Source organism: Dipodomys merriami, unplaced genomic scaffold, assembly GCF_024711535.1.
Source record: "Dipodomys merriami isolate MVZ:Mamm:240054 unplaced genomic scaffold, mDipMer1.0.p SCAF_19, whole genome shotgun sequence".
NCBI lineage: Eukaryota > Metazoa > Chordata > Mammalia > Rodentia > Heteromyidae > Dipodomys > Dipodomys merriami.
The window spans coordinates 31,628,347-31,646,272 of NW_027203270.1; the positions used below are offsets into that span (position 1 = coordinate 31,628,347).

Sequence of the window (17,926 nt, forward strand, 5' to 3'; positions counted from 1 at the left end):
GCCCGGCGCCTCCGCCCCCGGCGCCGCTCTCCACGCCCCTTGGGCAGCCCACCAATTCCCGAGCCCTTCGGACATTGCAACCGACGCTCCCTGACGTACCAATCACCTGGCAACCTGGCACCCCCTTAACGAAAAGACCCCGAGATAGGTGGGCCTGGAGGTAGCACACCGAACCCCGCCCATCTCCCCAGGCAGGCTACTCCGCGAGGGGCGGGCGCCGGCTGCCGGCCTCCGTGAGGTCACCGCGCACGGCAGCCAATCGCGAACGTCTCAGTGGGCGTGGCCCCCGTCGGATCCCGGGAGCCGAACCCCTTGAACTGAAGGAGGGGAACTTCAAGGACCTAGGGGGGAGGGGAAAAGCCATGGGGGCACCCCCCGGAACCCCGTTCTCGGGTGCGTGCTCTCCTCTGGAAGAGGCGCAGAGACCCTTTTCGTGGGATCTTAAGTGCGGCGCAGCTGGCTGCGGGGGCTCGGCCACCCCAGCACTAGAGGCTGGGGAAGAGAGTTGGCAGACGGACAGAGTGCTGGGTCATGACCTAAGCCCTTCGGCCCCAGCCTCGGCCACAATGACCTCTTTGCCCTGCCCCCTCCCTGGCCAGGACGCCTCCAAAGTTGACTTCCCGGACTTCGCCCCCGTCCCGTCGGTAGTGGCTGCCTACCCACTTGGCCTGTCCCCCACAACCGCAGCCCTCCCTGATCTGCCCTACTCCCGGCCATATGGCCACCTTCTGTCCTACTCCTACACAGCACCGACGACCTCAGGAGATTCTTACCTGTCCTGCCAGCAACCTGGGGCGCCAAACCAGCCCTTCCGTGGTCCCGCTGAACATCCGCAGGAACCTGAGGCTGGTAAGTCTGGCGGCGGCAGCTCTCCACACTTCTGGGGTCCGGCTCCTGTGCCCCTAAACTTCGCCCTCGCCTGGTTGCAAGCAGCTAACGGGATTCAAACCTTGGGATGTGGGGGAGGGGAATGCAAAGGGATGGGGCGGGAGACATCCTGATGTGTGTTTGGGGGGGGGAGTGAGGGGGGAGCTGCTGAGCGAACGGATCCTGGTCTCAAAACCTACTAGGTTTTGATTTGCCATTGTGTGAAGTCAGGCGAGAGGGCTCCCTTCCCCACCCCCTAGAACCTAAGGGTAACTGCTTCAATCCAGATGTAGGGGTGGGGGCCTAGCCCCTTCCTGAGGATTCTCCCCAACCTGTACTCCCCTCCCCTGTGGCCTTTCTCGTTGAGGAAAGTAGTACTGCCGCCAAACCCTGCTAAACACAAATCTGTTCCCAGCTGGAGAGCTATAGACCTTTAGGCGGGAGCTTTCCTCTCTCTCCTTGGGCCCCACCCCCTTTCCCCAGATTGTGTCTGACCTTGACTGGAAGCTAGTTTAGCGAAGTCTGGTTTTAGTACCCCACCACCCATTGTTCAAAGAACTGAGCCACAAGTTGACTAGGCAGTCAACAGGATGGCAGCCATCCCTGCCATCTCCACCCTTGATGTTAGGGTAGCTTAGGCCCCAGTTCCTGCTCTCTGGATCAACTTTGGGCTCCTGAGAAAGTGCTGACTGGAAAGCTTCAATGAAACCAAGGAACTAACAGGTCTTCCCCGGTCATAATTTGCACAGATGAGCTGACATATTGGCCCATGTAGTATTAGTGCCCTCTATGTAGACACAGAATGAACTCCAGGTCCCTGCCATTGTCTTTGGTACAGTCTCCTCCTAGGTTGCACATCTAACAACTGACTTTACTTCAGTCAACCCAAGACCAAGACAGCTCCCTTCTCTCAAGAACTATCAGAATCTGAAGTGATCTTAGCACTTGAGAGCTCAACTTCCTAGATTTACTCATGAGCAAACTGAGGCAAGAAGAAAGGGTTCTTATGGATCAAAGACACTGCCAGGTTTCCAGGCCCCAGCCACTTTCACTGTGTGGAGTCAGGAAATAGAATTTTAAGGAACTTCTCCGAACCCTGCTAAGTTAGCTGCCTCCTCTGACAGACTTGAGGGTACCTATCTCAAGCTGCTGGTCCGCTGGAGGAGGAACTGTTGAGAGGGGAGGTCCTACAGATCTAGCTTTTACAAATGAATCCCCCAGACTGTTTCCTTAAAGATATGTTAAAATGGCATGTGGCGGGTGCATACACTCTGGGGAGGGGGGGCAATAGCCTGACCCTACCCTAGGGAAAACTGCCCACTGTGCTAAGTGTTGTCTTTCTTGTCTCCCACACTCCTTTGCCTTCCCTTTCTCCTTCTGAAGCGGTGGAGTGCAGAGTCCCATTCCTTTAGACTTTACCCGGATCCAACGAAAAGCTACACACCCGCTCACCAGGCAAATGTCTTTAAACTAGCTTGTAGCTTTTCTCTGTTGGAACCGAGTGAGTGTTCGGACCACTCCATAGTAAACCACTGGGGTGTGAATGATTGAGATAGGGTCCTCCTTTTATCTCCACTGTCAGCCCATTTTCCCATTCCTCACTGGTTTGGTTAGGAAACAAAACAAAACAACAACAATAACAAAAACCTGTGCCTCCAGGGAGACCCTAGGGCTCCATTATCCAGACCAGGGCAAATCCAGTTGTGACTTGTGGAAATGGCAGCTGTCCTGGAAGGAACTGGTGTGTGTAGGAGGGGGAGGGGGTGTCCAGCTCTGAGAGTTGGGGTGCAGAGAGCTCTAGGAGTTCATCATCAGAGGCTGTGTTTGCGTTCTCTGCGTTCCCGCCTGAATAATAGTGCTGTCCACGCAGCCAGAGTGGTCGCTGGGTTGCCAGCCCCCGGGCTGAGAGCAGGGGAGGCTGGACAGACACGGCGGGAGCGGAAGCCCAATGGTTTTTCTGGGCATTGGCTGAGGCAGGGGTCGATGGTGTGTGTGTGTGTGTGTGTGTGTGTGTGTGTGTGTGTGTGTGTGTGTGTGTGTGTGTGTGTGTGTGTGTGTGTGTGTGTGTGTGTGTGTGTGTGTGTGTGTGTGTGTCTGAGAAGCCCGAGTAGTGCCCGAGGCCGCTGGTGAGGGCTGCGGGGGAGGCAAAGGCGACTGGAGACAGCGGCTGGCCGGCCAGCCAAGGGCAGAGACCCTGACTTGTGGGGGACGGGGGGGGGGGGTGAGGCCAGCCAGGAATGGGGGGAACCGGGCCAGGGTGGACAGAAGCCGTGCGGGCGCCCTGGGGACGCACGCTTTCTCGGCTGAGGTCCCCAGGATAGATCTGCGCAAATGCTGAATGTCGCCCTAAGCCTTAAGGGCATTTGGTCCGCTCAGTTCACCTTCCTGTTCCCATGGCCCGGGGCCCTCTCTCGTGTCCTCGCTGAGTGGAGAGTTGGGACTACCCGCTGGGGGGAAAAAGTAGAACCCCCACCCCCACCCTTGCACCAACATTTAGGGTCCAGCTGCAGGGCGGCTGGAATTACTGTAGAATGAGGGGGACCGAAGGTGGGGGCGATCTCCCTGGGCGGTGCCTGGTGAAGCCCCGGTGACCTTCGTGGCCCCAGGCGGCGCTCTGGGATGCCGGTCACCTTCCCGGCCATGAGAGAATTCCCTCGGTTCGTGTGGCCCATTGGAAAATAGGGCTGCCTTCCCCTTAACCTGGCTTCTGAGGCCCCTATAAAATATGGAGAGATGGTCACTTTTCCTATGGGGGTGCGCCTCAGGAGAGGGGGGGTCGGTTATTGTAAGGGAAGCAAGCGAGCACCAAGGCCCTTCCCCATTCTCCGGTGCTGGCACTGAAGGCCGGATCAGCCAGACCTTTAGAGCTCTTCCTCTTTCCGCAGCCGGAGGGTGCCACGCAGACACTATCTCTGTCCGCCTCCAGCCTCCCCCTCACCCCCAACATAACTTTCGAGTTCCCTGATCCTGGAATGCCCTTTCTCGTCGTCCCAGTCCTCCACCAAACCTTTAACCCGCCCTGCCCGGGAGCGGGTGAACTCCGACCTCCCTCCTGCAGCAGGCGCCTGGGTGGTACCCTAGCTCTGGCCCCTGCCCCTTTGGGCATTCAGAACCCATGAGTGTGAGCTCCTGGAAGGCAAGAAGTAGATCTTGTATCACTTAGCACCTTGGATGCTTGAAGACTGAAAAAGCAGAAAGGGGGCAGGGGCGGGAGATGGAGGCTCATGGTGGTGTATTTGTTGCTAGTCTTTTGCAGGAGAGGTGCGCATGAGTCTATGTCTGACCTTTCCAGTCTTTCCCCTCTTGTGCTGCCTCCCAGAATCTGAGAAGGATCCGCTGTCCCTGGAGCCTTTAGAACAGCTCCCACAGCCCTTCATCAAGAAGCAGCGTAAACCAAGGACCATCTACTCAAGCCTTCAGCTGCAGCATCTCAACCAGCGTTTCCAGCACACACAGTACCTGGCACTGCCTGAGAGGGCCCAGCTGGCAGCGCAGCTCGGCCTCACCCAGACCCAGGTGAGGCCAGCTCGTCCTTCCGCAGAGGTTCTGGCCCTCTGTTCTTCTCTTGAAGAAGAGCTGCTCTGAGCAGCTCTTGCCCTTCCTCAACAACTCTTCCAGACATGCTCCTAATCTTGCCTTCTGTCCCCTTCCCGCCCCACCCCCAGGTAAAGATCTGGTTCCAGAACAAACGCTCTAAATATAAGAAGCTTCTGAAGCAGAACTCTGGGGGGCAAGAAGGGGACTTGCCTGGGAGACCTCCCTCCCTGTCTCCATGTTCCCCACCCCTTCCGTCTTTCTGGGATCTCCCCAAGACAGGCACCCTGCCTGTCAGTGGCTATGGCAACAGCTTTGGAGCCTGGTATCAACATCTCTCCCCAGATGTGCTGGCTCCACCTCAGATGATGTGAGTCTAAGGAAGGGCTAGCCAGGCCCTAGCCCTCCTGCCAGGCCCAGGAACCCAGCACACCTGCACCCCTTCTGGGATGAGAGGAAACCAGTTCCAGATGAGTTTTTTCGGGATGAAGAGCTAGAGGAGGAAAAGGGATGGCAGAGTCCTTTTCCCCTGACTCAGACAGCTAAATGAAGGAGTTCAGCCTTCACCACTGCACCACCACTACCATGGACTGAATGCATTCTCTCCACTGGACAAAGGCTCTGGAGAGAGGTCTTTGGTTCCAGTTTTGACTCCCCAAGGACCCATACATAGGCTTCCCTTCCCCCCTGAAGCCCTTCCACAGGTTGGGGTCAAAACCAGTAGAAAACATTTGAGTATATTTTTCATTTTCTCAGCATGCACACTGGATCCTAGTGTGCTCATTTGTGAGAGAAAGCAGAAATAGACACCTGTGGTCTTCACAGTGGGCCTCCATCAGGTTCTAGCCAGCCATATATATTTTTTCCCTTGGTGGTGAGCCCATTACTTCTGTAATTAAGGGTGTAGTGTGTAGTCAGTGTATACAAGTGCTTAGCATGCAGGAGGTCCCAGCACAAAGCAAACTAAACCTGCGAATGTGGAGCTCATTGGCCTGTGGGCCAAAAAAAGAATTTTAAGATGGTTTCTTGCTGTGGAGCTCAGGCTGGCCTTGAACTCATGATCCACCAGTCTACCTTCTCAGTGCTGGTATTACACGCATGTTACCACAATGCCCAGCTTTATGCTTCCCTTCTAAAAAAAAAAAGTTTTCTTCTCCTCATGTTTACCCATTTTGAGTAGATAATGGACACGATTGTCCATATAATTCAACAGGTATTTATTAGGAGTTTGTTCCCTCCTATTCTCAACCCCTTATGCACAAGCCCCAGACCCTGGGGATCTAGTAAGCTCACACTTTGAGGGAAATAAAGACACAGACTCTCTGGATGAGTGCCTACCCCAAATAGGTTGGGTGGCCTGACACTTCAGCTAGTCACAGTATTCTCTGTCCAGAGGAACCATTCAAGTTCATTCTTAGTCTGACTAACCCCCTTTCAAGTGCTTACCATCCTGCACACCTTGAGATTCGGGAGATTAAAGTTTATGCAAAACCCTGGGTCCTGTCTGTGAAAAGTTTCTGTCTCCTGACTGCACAAAGGTCTGGACTGGCTGCTCGTCTCTCAGTTGCATCTGATCTAGGAGTCAGAGGACCTAGATTCTAACTGTGCCTCTGCCACTTCCTAGCTGTAGGGTTCTAGTTGTAGAATGTGTATTCATGCCTGTAGTTTCATATGCTCTGCTATGAAATGAGAGCATGCCCATGCTGGGAATGACCAAGGTCAGAGTGGTTGGTCTTTGCCAGCAGATTCTCCCCTGGCTCAGTTGTAGGAAAACTCAGCACCTCACACACCCCACAATCAATCTGTAGCCCCAAGCAGAATCCCTGCCCACCTGGAGAGAAGACACCTATTGAGCCATACCAGTCCTTTAAAATAAAAATCTTTTTTTTTGGGGGGGGGGGTCTGGTCATGGGGCCTGAACTCTGAGCCTGGGTGCTGTCCCTCAGCTCTTCAGCTCAAGGCTAGCACTCTACCACTTGAGCCACAGTGCCACTTCCGGCTTTTTTCTTTTTGCTTATGTGGTGCTGAGGAATCAAACCCAGGGCCTCATGCATACAAGGCAAGCGCTCTACCACTGAGCCACCTTCCCAGCCCTAAAAATCTATTTTTTTTTGTCAGCCATGGGACTTGAACTCAGAGCCTGGTTGCTGTCCCTGAGCTCTTTTTCTCAAGACTAGTGTTCTACCCCTTTGAACCACAGTGCCACTTGCGGTTTTCTGGTGGTTATTTGGTGATAAGTCTCATGGACTTTCCTGCCAGGGCTGGCTTTGAACTGTGATCCTCAGATCTCAGCCTCCTGGGTAGCTAGGATTACAGGCATGAGCTTCAGTGCCTGGCCTTGACCAGTCTTTTAAGACAAATTTTCTGCTTCCAAGTGGAATGGCCTCAGCCCACCACCAGGAACAAGAAGAAGGAAAACTCCATCCAGAAGTAGAATTCTCTAACACACAGCTAGCTAAACGGCCCTGCGGTGTGTTAGATCCTGGGGATAGCATGGAGACTGAGGCAGCTGCTTCAGGCTAAGAGGGAGCCAGACAAATGACCAGAGGCTGTGTGGCAAGAGACAGACAAAGGGTAAGATAGGTGGCATTGTGGGCACTGTCCAGGGCTTCTAGTCCAGTCGGGTGGTGCTGATGAGGTCAGTGCTGGGTGAGAGGGCTGGGCAGTGCTGGGAGCAGCAGGCCCCAGTGGTGATTCATGGCCACTGCACCCCACCGCGCGCGTGTGTGTGTGCACACACACACAAGCAGCATGGGGTGAGGAGGGCTGTGGGAGGAGGGCAGAGGACACGGGAGAATCATCCAGGGAATCCAACCCAACAGTATCCCCAGGGGCTAGGGAGGGGCCTCCAATTCTAGGCAAAAGGCTTCCTAGGAGAGCTTCCTTCCTTGCCTAAACCTGTTCTCAAGCACTGTGAAGTGGGGGCAACCTGCCCCAGGCTGAAAAGCCCATTCAACTCAGTGCCAGAGAGAAAAAAGCTCCACTTGGATTCAAATGTAGGACAGGAGAGGTGTCACATTCAGTGGAAGCACTACCCCACCTTAGGGTACCTGTAAACAATCTTTCCTTGTCCCCCTTCTGGGTCAAGGGCCACTCCAGTGACCGAAGACACACACCAAGGATTCTCTCAGGGATGGAAAAATGACACAGAGCGGGCCAAAGCCAAGACCCAGAACTATGAGAAGTCGGAGTGCTCAGAGGAATGGCCCCTTTCTCATGCTCCCTTCCAGTGCCTTTCCTTGTCCCCTGCCCCCTCACCCCAGGTCCTGGTCCCATTGCTTTTGGGGGTAGCCTGGCCTGAGATCCCTTCTCTGGGTCTCCTCTGAGGCCACAGGCCCTTGGGGCAGCTGTTCCCTCCCAGACAGGCTGCACACTCTTCTTTCCACAGCGCCCAGATAAGATCTACCGCCTCATCTCGGAAAGCCTCCAAAGGCAGATTAATTGGACAGCCCAACACGCGTCCCATCGTTAAAACAACAGCCTGGGTTGTAAAGTTAAGTAGCAGAAGAAATGTAATTGCTCTTCCAGCCAGGGACTAGCTGAGCTGAGCCCACAGCAGCCCCTGTCCTCACCCTCATCCTTCTTCCAGGGGAAGTAGGAATTCCTTTCTCCACTTGGGAGCTAGTTCCGTTTCCCTGGCCTCTGAGGAGGTATACTCCCTTAGAAGTTACCCCCTCCCATTTCTCTCAAACCATCAGGGCTAGAGAGGGGAGCTCCAAGGCTTCTTCTCATTAGCAAGCCCCAATGGGAACATTGGAGAAGGAGAATCAGACTTAGTGGATACTTTAGCCCCCAAAGAGTACAAGCTCTATCACTCATTAGCTATGTGACTTTTGGCAAATTTCCTGTGTGCACATGTGCACATGCATACCAGTACTGGGGCTTGAACTCAGGGCTTGGGTACTGTCCTTTAGTTTTTTCCCACTCAAGGCTGATACTCCGCCACTTGAGCCACAGCTCCACTTCCAGCTTCTTGATAGTTAACTAGAGATGAGAGTCTCTGGGAATTTCCTGCCTGGGCTGATTTTAACCATGGTCCTCAGATCTCAGCCTTCTGAATAGCTTGGATTACAGTCAGGAGCCACCCTGTACCAGGCTAAGCTCATTTCTTAACTTCATTCTGAGGCTTTTATTCTCCTCCCCCCCCACCCCCCATCCCATCCCGGCTTGCTAGGAAAGGCATGCTAACAGGACTTGCTTCTTGGTGTGGTTGTGATGATGAGATGAGATAGTTTTTGTAGCATGCTTGACCCAGTGCCTGGAACACAGTAAACACGTAATAAATGGCATTTATAGCTGCTGTTATGATTATCAGGGAGGGGAGGCCTAACAGCAACCCATTCACCCCCCTGGTCTCCAGCAGACCAGCCTCCTGCGAGTGGGAGGGGAAGGGAACTGCCCAGCACCATCTGAGAGCAGGACCCATACAAGGTCCCAAATGCAAAAGGCCAGGCAGCGGGGTGTGGATCTGAAATCTGCTGAGACTGGAAAGTGGAAGGCGTGTCCGGGAATGGTCTGGGCACAAGGGAACACCAATGTGGTCTCCAGTGCTGGGAAAGCTGCCTTGGGGTTTCCCTCCCCCTAGGTCACTCACTTTCCCTCCCTTCCCACCCCCCATACTATTTTAAGGTATGCCCCTCATTCTGTCCTCCGACAAAATGAGATTCAATTAATTCAATTAAAGCAATTTTGGAAGCAGCTCCTGAAGGCTTTCAATGTGAGATAATTACGAGTAATTTGCTTCTGTGAAGACGAAAAGGTTACATGGGGTCTAGGGGGTATGGGGGGGGTAGACCCCTCCTCAGCAAATGCACACAGATCTAGAAGGATTCCACACTGCAATCTTAGCTGCCCTCCCATTGGCCAAATTACTTGCAGGTGGGAAGGAGGAGAGGGTAGTGGTGGTGGGAGGGGGATGGAAGACTTGGAGTGATGGGGTCTGCTCCTCCTCCACCCCAATCCCCTGTGTGAGGTGGGGGTGGGGCACTCCTTGCTCCCTGACAAAAAGTCTGCATAGTTGTAGCAGCTGGTTACTCAGCTCCAGCCTCATTGGAGTTCCGATGCCTGGACTTGCCTCTGGGATTGGATCCAGAGTCAATGTAATGTTATCCAAGTAGCTAAGGCCTGTGGAGATGGGGGCCTTGGAGATCAAGGACTTCCCTAGAATTTATAAGGGATATGAGAAGAGAGGAGAAAAGCCAGAGAAGGTGGACAAGTGACTTCCTGCTTCCAAGTTTCGGCTAAGATACTCATTTTTTCCTCCCTTTCATTCTTTCCTCTCCAATCATCAACCCTTCCAGGCTCCGGAGGTTTCTGGTTCTACCTGACTCTAATCTCAATCCCTTCCATTGTAGTGGTTGGCAAATCTCCTCTCAGCTTTCTGTCCTCAGGGCCACTGAAGTGTCTTCCTTCCCCCTAAGCATCCTACAGGTGTTCCCAGCCCCCACCTCACCTGTGGCCTAGGAAGAGGTGGAAGAAGGAAGTAGATGGAACCCAGAAGGACCTAGAGGTAAGGCTAGCTAGGAGGCAGAGGCTGAGATGGGCTTCAGGACTCCACAAAGTCAGTCAGCCCTGCCCCCACAAAGCCCTTGCCCTGGAAGCCCCTGCTCATAACAATCATGGTGGAAAAGAAAATGTCATCCATCCCCAAGTATTTCTTTCACACCCTCTTCCCCTCCATCTCCCTCCTCACTTCTCTGAGAAGGGGTTCCTTTACCTCTGTTCTCTCTCTACTCCACCCCAGGCGACCCGCTTCTCAAAGCAGCTAGTATGCAGGATGTGATGAACAGGAGAGAAATTTTCTTGGTGACTGCTGTCTCTCCACAGTGAACAAGCCCAGAGGGGAAAGAACAGCCTTATGGGCTGGGCCTCCACTTTCCCTTCCCTTCCCTTCCCTTCCCTTCCCTCCCCTCCCCTCCCCTCCCCTCCCTTCCCCTCCCCTCCCCTCTCCTTCCCTTCCCTTCCCTTTCTTTCCCTTCCTTTCCTTTCCCTTCCTTCCCTATCCATCTCAGATCCAACAAAAAGCAGGAAAAAAAAGACCCACCATTCCCAAATAGAAGACCCTAGGGCCGGTGCTGGTAGCTCATACCTATACTCTGAGCTATCCTGTCTTGGAGACTGAGATACAAGAATCATAATTTGAAGCCATTCTAGGTAGAAAAGAAATCTATAGCCAGGTGCTGGTGGCTCATGCCTATAATCCTAGTTGCTCAGGAGGCTGAGATTGGGCCAAGAAAGTCCATGAGAATCTTACCTCCAATTAATCACAGAAAAAGCTGGAAGTGGCACTGGGACTCAAGTGGTAGAATGATAGCCTTGAGAAAAAGGAGCTCAGGGATAGTGTCCAGGCCCAGAATTCAGGAAGGAAAAGAAAAGGAAAAGTTCAGGAAAAGGAAAGAAAGAAAAAGAAAAGAAAAAAATCTATGAGACTCTATCTCCAATAGACAAGGAAAAAAAAAAAAAAAAAAGCTGAGCTAATGGCTCAAAGCAGTAGATCACCAGTCACGGGTAAGAAAGTCCAATGAGCGCTTAAGGTTCTGGGTTCAAGTCCTAGTACCAGAAAAAGACCTCAGAACCAAGATACCGGGGCTGGGAAGGTAGCTCAGTGGTAGAGTGCTTGCCTCGCATGCATGAGGCCCTGAGTTTGATTCCGTAGCACTACATAAACAGAAAGCCCGGAGTGGTCCTGTGGCTCAAGTAGTAGAGCACTAGCCTTGAGCTGAAGATCTGAGGGACAGTGCCCATACCCATATCCCTACAACCAAAAACAAAAGAACCAGGATACCTTTTCACAGAATATGCACACTAGGCAGGTGGACACATACAGGACATGCAGGGTGGGCAGAGCTGCGGACCGAGACAAATATTTGCATGTGTACATGAAATATTCCCACAATGGTTCACATACATACACCAAAAAATCTACCCACAGCTTCCTTGCTTGCAGAAAGAAGCTCAGTACAGAGCAATGACCCAGGAAGGAGGTACCCAGGGTTTCAACATAAGCAGAAACAAGGCATCTACAGGAATCTGCAGACTAGCATCCCTGTTTGTGTAGAGATACGTGTGTGTGTGTGTGTGTGTGTGTGTGTGTGTGTGTGTGTAAGGGGGAGCAAGTCTCTTTCTTCCTCTTCTCCCACCCCTTTCTCTTGCCCTCCCCCTTTCCTAGCTCATATTTTCTGAGAACATTTCTCTGGTGAGCATGTAGGGAGGGAGGCTGAACAGCTACAGAAACCGGTAATTTTAGGATGACTTTATTTTCTTTGTTTCCTGAAGCCTTGCCTGTTTCTTTTCTTGTGCTCTAGAAAGCAGAGCTCCTATCTTGTCCCCATTTCTTCCTGGTACACAGTCCATGGCTCTCAGACATGGCCAGAGAGTCCAGTTCTGCCATGGAACCCAAAGGTTAGCTAAGGGGGCTTTCCTTCATACGTCTCCTCTGAAATCTTGGTTCCCCGGTTCTGACACACTGACTCCAGCCCCCCGGGGAGGGAGGGAGGAGGAGGCCTGGTATGATTTTTCTTGCTAAGTCCTGGGGCAGAGAAAGCAGTAGCTTGGGTCTGCCACCACCTCCACTTCAGCCTCTCCCATCAGACTGAAGGTTCCTCAAAGATCGGGACTCCACCTCCTCCATTAGATTGGATTTATTTTGCAAACTCTTTGCAACCCCACTGTTGGTTGACTGGCATCTTGGGGGACATGTCTGGTCAGCCCAGGAAGAGGAAAGGCGTGGGTCCCATGTTCCTCCAAACACCAAGCTTTTTGATTCAGTACCTCTCGGTGAGTGCCAGGCCTCAGCCTCCCTGGCCCCCAAATAAAGTGATGACATCATTTCCAGGGGAAGTCAGCACTCTGTGAATCCATGTGGCATGTGTTACTCAGCCCCATCTGAGCCATTCCGTCAGTCTACAGTTGAATTGGACATGAAATCCCAGGATGAACCTTCACCATCATTGGGAGATTCTGCTCTGCCTATGCCCCCTCCTCCCTCCCTAGCTCTGTTCCCACTTCAAACTAGTAAACAAGATACAGGCTAAATAATGAGGTTGAAACTCCCTGGGAATCCCCTCTACCCAAAAGCCCACCCTGATCACCTTCTCCGTCCTGTTTTGCACGTTAGCCTGATCGGTGAGAACTTGCCCTCTTCCCTCAGATGAGCTTGCCAGAAAGCAGGGCATTGGCCTCCCTCCTCAGACTGGTTGCCCCTGGGCTCCTTGGCTTCTTTCTTTTCCCCTTTCCTCAATCCTGTTGCCCCCATTCTCTTTATTGAGGGAGGGGCCCAGCTCATGGAAGTGGGCAGAGGAGAGGGAGTGAATGAGGGTGTGTGGTCTCTGCTCATGGCTCTCCTCTGGCCCCAGGTTTGTAGAACCATTAGCCCACCCCTCTTGCTGGACTCCAGCACTGCTTTCTTTGTCTCTGCAAGCTGGGGCCTGCCACACTCCTCCTCCTAGCCCTGGAGCGCCCGGGAATTCTTTGCTTCAACAGATCCTGGGGGAAGCTAGACTGCACGAGGCTCCTGACATGCCTCTGCCCAGCTCCTGTCACATTCCCTGAGCCCAGGGGGATCAGCTGGTTCCACCAATGAAGGCCTTTTCCACTCCTTTTCCCACTCCCATGACCCCAGGTCTTTGCCTCCCTCCCAAACTCAGAAATCTGTCATGAGACTCATCTCTGGCATTGGGGCCCTCCCAATTCCCAGCCCTTTGGCCAACCCCATCTGAGAAGTGTGAAATGAGAAATAACCTACCTGCCCCCTTGAAAAATCAAGTTTGTCCCCTCTTTCAGAGAGAATGTATGGTTTTCATGGGTTTGTACTCTCAGCCAAATCCCTGAACAAGTCACTTTACCTCTCTGGGTCTTAAGTGTGTATGTGTGCACGTGCACACATGTGCATGTACTCCCATACTGGGGGCTGGAACTCAGGGCCAGGGCACTGTTCCTTAGCTTTTTCATTCCAGGCTGGAGCTCTATCATTTGAGCTATATTTCCACTTCTGGCTTTTTGTTAGTTAATTAGAAATAAGAGTCTCTCTGATTTGTCTGCCTTGGCTGGCTTTGAACTGAGATCCTTAGATCTCAGCCTCCTGGATAGCTAGTACTTTATAGGTAGCTAGTACTCTATCACCAGTGCCCAGATCTCTCTGGGTTTTTATTTCCTCAACTATTCTGTAGGGACAATAACCAAAAATCATACTTCAAAGATCACCCTGGCTGGGAAGGTGGCTCAGCAGTGGAATGCTTGCCTTGAATGCATGAGGCCCTGGCTTCGATTCCTCAGCACCTCATAAGCAGAAAAAGCCAGAAATGACCCTGTGGCTCAAGAGGTTGAGCGCTAGCCTTGAGCTGAAGAGCTGAGGGACAGCACCCAGGCCCAGAGTTCAGGCCCCACAACGGACAAAAACAAAAACAAAAACAGGTAAGGGTGCCAAGAGACACAGGGGCACACGCCTTCACCCTGGCCATGCCAGATTGTTCCAGAATGTCTCCTGTTATTCACCAAACTTCCCCTCTCCCCTATCAGCTTACCAGCTTACCAGCAGAGTATAGTTAGCTCCCACCCTAGAAACACAAAATTAGAAAAAGAGCTAGATTCCCAAATTCAAGTCCAACTCCATGATTTTTGGTTAAGTTTTTAAAATCTGTTCCTCCATCTAGAAACTGAGGATGATAGCATATAGTTTATAAAGTTGTGGTGATGACCAAGGCTAGCTGTAGCTCAATGACAGTGCTTGCCTAGCATGAATAAGGTCCTGGGCTTGAAGCTCAGCAACCCCCACCCCCCAAAAAAAGAAGTTGTCATGAGGACTAAACGAATTAAAACACAAAAACACTATCATCCAGCGGTTACCAAACAAGAAAACTTTCTCTGAGCTGGGTGCCTGTAATCCTAACTACTCAGGAAGCTGAGATCTAAGGATTGTGGTTTGAAGCCAGCCCGAACAGGAAAGTCTGTGAGAATCTTATCTCCAATTAACCACCAGAAAACTGGAAGCAAAGCTGTGGCTCAACTGGTAGAGAGCTAGCCCTTGAGCGAAAAAGCTCAGGACTGAGTTCAAGCTCCAGAACTGGCACCAAAAAGAAAAGAAAACTTTCTTTACTCACAAGAGATCTTACCCAAATCCCCCTGCTCCTTTGTCATTCTGCTGTGTCCAGGAGTCCTGTTCCCACCAAGCTGTTTTGTGGTTTTTTGTTTGTTTGTTTGTTTGTTTTTGGTCAGTGAACTCTAGGCCTGGGTGCTCTCCCTGAGCTCTTCAGCTCCAGGTGGGCACTCTACACTTGAGCCACAGTGCCACTTACAGTTGTCTGGTGGTTTATTGGAGATAAGAGTCTCATGGAGCACCTAGCCCCAGAAGTTGCTTTGTGAGGAGGGGAGGCAGGTCTGTGAACCCAGGAAAACCCCTGGGTGTCCCAGATGAGAGGACACCTGCGGAGGTGAAGCCACAGCTAATGCAGTTGACAAGGCTCCTGTGTCCTTCCTTCATTTCTCCTCCTGGAACCCAAGAATCCCTCCAACTGTGGAGAAAAAAAAAAAGAAATTTATTTCTTTTTACTGATATTTGATTAGATACCTAGAAAACTTGATATTTTAAAGATTAAAAACAAACAAAAATAAAAACCAAACAAACAAACAAAGAAAAAAACAAAGCCTGGCACTGGTGGCTTTAACCCTAGATACTCAGAAGGCTGAGATCTGAGAATTGCCGTTCAAAGCCAGCCCAGGCAGGAGACTTTTTATCTTCAATTAGCCACCAGAAAACCAGAAGTGGAGCTGTGGCCTCAAAATGGTAGAGCACTAGCCTTGAGCAAAAAGAAGTCAGGGACAGCATTCAAGCCCTGAGTTCAAGCCCCAGGACAAAAAACAAAAACAAAAACAAAGCCCTTAGCGTATTTTGATATACTGGCTGGATAAAAGATAAATGTAAGATGGCAATAACTATTTGCTATTATAGTAATAAATAAAAGAAAAACATCCTCCCTCTTATAATGGAAATGAAGAACAACAAACTACTATGGGCATACAGATAGGGACAACTCCTCTTCAGCCAATTAGGAACTGATTGTGGCAGTCCACAGTTAATTCCTGCCTCATCCCTTCTGCTGGTTGGTGCTAAGCACATAGCTTTCCTGGATGGTCATCCTCCATTATATTGGAAGCATAATGGACTGTGTGTGTGTGTGTGTGTGTGTGTGTGTGTGTGTGTGTGTGTGTGTGTGTGTGTGTGTGTGTGTGTGTGTAGTGTGCATGTGCATGCATGCACTAATACTGGGTCTTGAACTCAGGACCTCAAGCTTTCCCTTGGCTTTTCTTTTCTCAAAGTTGGTGCTCTACCACTTGTACTATGCCTCCACTTTTGGCTTTTTGTTGGTTAATTAAAGATAAGAGTCTCTCAGAGTTGTCTGCTAAACCATGATGCTCAGATCTCAGTCTCCTAAGTAGCTAGGATTACAAGCATGAATCACCTGCACCCAGCTCACAACAAACACATATTAAACCATAAAGACAATTTCCTAGTCCAGGAAAGAATCCTATAGGAGATCCAGCCCCACAGAGGAGGAAGGGCTAACTTCGCACCCATGGATGGGATGTAGAACTCCCTAAACCCCAAGGTCTTCAGGGCTGATTTACTCTAAATCTGACAGTATAGGTTGTTGAAGATCTCATCCTTGTGCCAAGCTTTGTGCTAAGTTCTTTCTATGTGTTATCTTATTTAATTTTTCAGCAGCCCTCTAAGAGAGATATGATTAACTCCATTTTATGTGAGAGAAAGTCAAGGTTCAGAGATGGCAGGTGACTGACCTGAGGTTACACAGTCTCAATTATTTATCTCACTTGTGAAATGAGTTAATAATGGCACTAACCTCATCAGGTCCTTGTGAGGACTAAATGGTATAATGCCTAGGAAAGCATGGTATAGGGCCTGGTACACTCATTTCTTCCTCTCTCTCTTTTTTTGTGTGCCAGTTCTGGGACTTGAACTCAGAGCCTGGGCACTTCCTCAAGCTTTTATTTGCTAAGACTAGTGTTCTACCACTTGAGCTACAGCTCCACTTCTGGCTCTCTCTCTCTCTCTCTCTCTCTCTCTCTCTCTGTGTGTGTGTGTGTGTGTGTGTGTGTGTGTGTGTGTGTGGTTAATTGAAGATTAGAGTTTCACAGATCTTGAGAGAATCTGGCTGCACTTGGGAGCAATTTCTTCTACATTTTTTTTCTTCTTCTCAGTCTGACTCCTGTTCCCTGGAGCTTTCTGAATTCTCCAGCTGTCCCCCTCCCTGGGCCAAGGACACATCACTGATGCCTGAACTCAAGGCAGGCCCCACTGGCCCCGGGGGTGGGTGTGGGTCGGTGCCACACGCATTGCATGACGTGGCTGGGCGCCCTCCGTGCTCAGGGAAGGGCACCCTGCTGGAGTTTGCCAGGTGCGAGGTGAACCGCCTTGGGTGGGGGGATGCCCCCTCCCCCGCTGCAGCTAATCCTTCAGGGCGTGGAGTCTCTGTGCGCTGCTTACTCAGCAGACACTTCCAGTCCTGCTCTGATTTGCCCAGGGAGACAACCCAGGAATTTGGGCCTGGAGGCCGTACCTCTTGTGTATCCCCTACCCCAGGTCTGCCTCCTTCCAGGATGCCCTCCGCTCAACCTACCTGTTCTCCAGAGGACACTTTTGGCTCTGCAAGGGTATGAATGCCCGCTTGAGGAGGTCTGTCTAGATGTGTTGGTGCTGGCAATGGATCTCCCCCCTCTTATTTGCGGTGTGATTTTAGAAAAGACATACAGTCCTTGCTGAGCGCTGGTGGCTCACACCTGTAAATCCAAGCTACTGAGAAGGCTGAGATCTGAGGATGGTGGTTCAAGCCAGCCAGGCAGACAAATCTGAGAGACTCTTATCTCTAACTAGTAAAAAGCCAGAAGTGAAAGTGTGGTTCAGGTAGTAGAGCACCAGCCTTGAGTGGAAAAGGCAAGTAAGAGTCTAAGGCCCTGAGTTTAAGCTTCAGTCCTGGTGTGTGTATGTGTGTGTATGCACATGTGTATGCACATGCACGCATGCGTGCACACACGGACATAAGATCTAATGAGGGTGCTGTTACAGTCAACTGCAGCTATTTATGACAATGACACTGGTCCTGGGCTTTCCCCCTGTCTCAATCTCTACCCCGACAGCTAGGCAGGGAGATGCTGTTGTTTCCTGTGATAGTCTCACACCCTCCCTGTATTCAAGGCTGAGAGAGGAACCGTGAGGGTCTCAAGAACTCCCATTACTTCTTCATTCATGTGTCTGGTGCTCCTGAGCATCCGTTGCTTCCAGCCTGAATTAGTCACATGGTGGGGTCAGGATCAGAGAATAATAAAGCACTGTATAAAGCCATGAACTGAGTGAGGATGAAGCCTTCCAGAGCTCCACATGGTGCTCTGGCTGAGCAGCAGTAGAGCAGTAGCAAAGGTAGGTCTGGAAAGATTCCTTGACTTCATGGAGATAAACATCATTGAGTGACAAAGAACAAAGACGGGTTGGGGACCCAAGGTAGAATTCTGGGGA

At 51.3% G+C, this 17,926-nt stretch overlaps 1 protein-coding gene across 1 annotated transcript; it reads left to right on the top strand.

Annotated features, from left to right (window-relative positions):
- The first annotated feature begins 566 nt into the window (after nt 1-566).
- Nucleotides 567-5,889, top strand: Dlx4 (distal-less homeobox 4). Its single transcript, XM_070026872.1, has 3 exons — nt 567-849; nt 4,187-4,383; nt 4,533-5,889. Exons 1-3 carry the CDS (start codon nt 567-569, stop codon nt 4,773-4,775), a joined length of 723 nt encoding a protein of 240 aa, XP_069882973.1. The 3' UTR covers nt 4,776-5,889.
- Nucleotides 5,890-17,926: the final 12,037 nt, after the last annotated feature.

Coding starts and splice junctions, on each gene's coding strand:
- Dlx4 (XM_070026872.1), top strand. CDS start 567: ATGACCTCTTTGCCCTGCCCCCTCCCTGGCCAGGACGCCTCCAAAGTT. Junction 850..4,186: donor TCCGCAGGAACCTGAGGCTG/GTAAGTCTGGCG, acceptor GCTGCCTCCCAG/AATCTGAGAAGGATCCGCTG. Junction 4,384..4,532: donor TCGGCCTCACCCAGACCCAG/GTGAGGCCAGCT, acceptor CCCCACCCCCAG/GTAAAGATCTGGTTCCAGAA.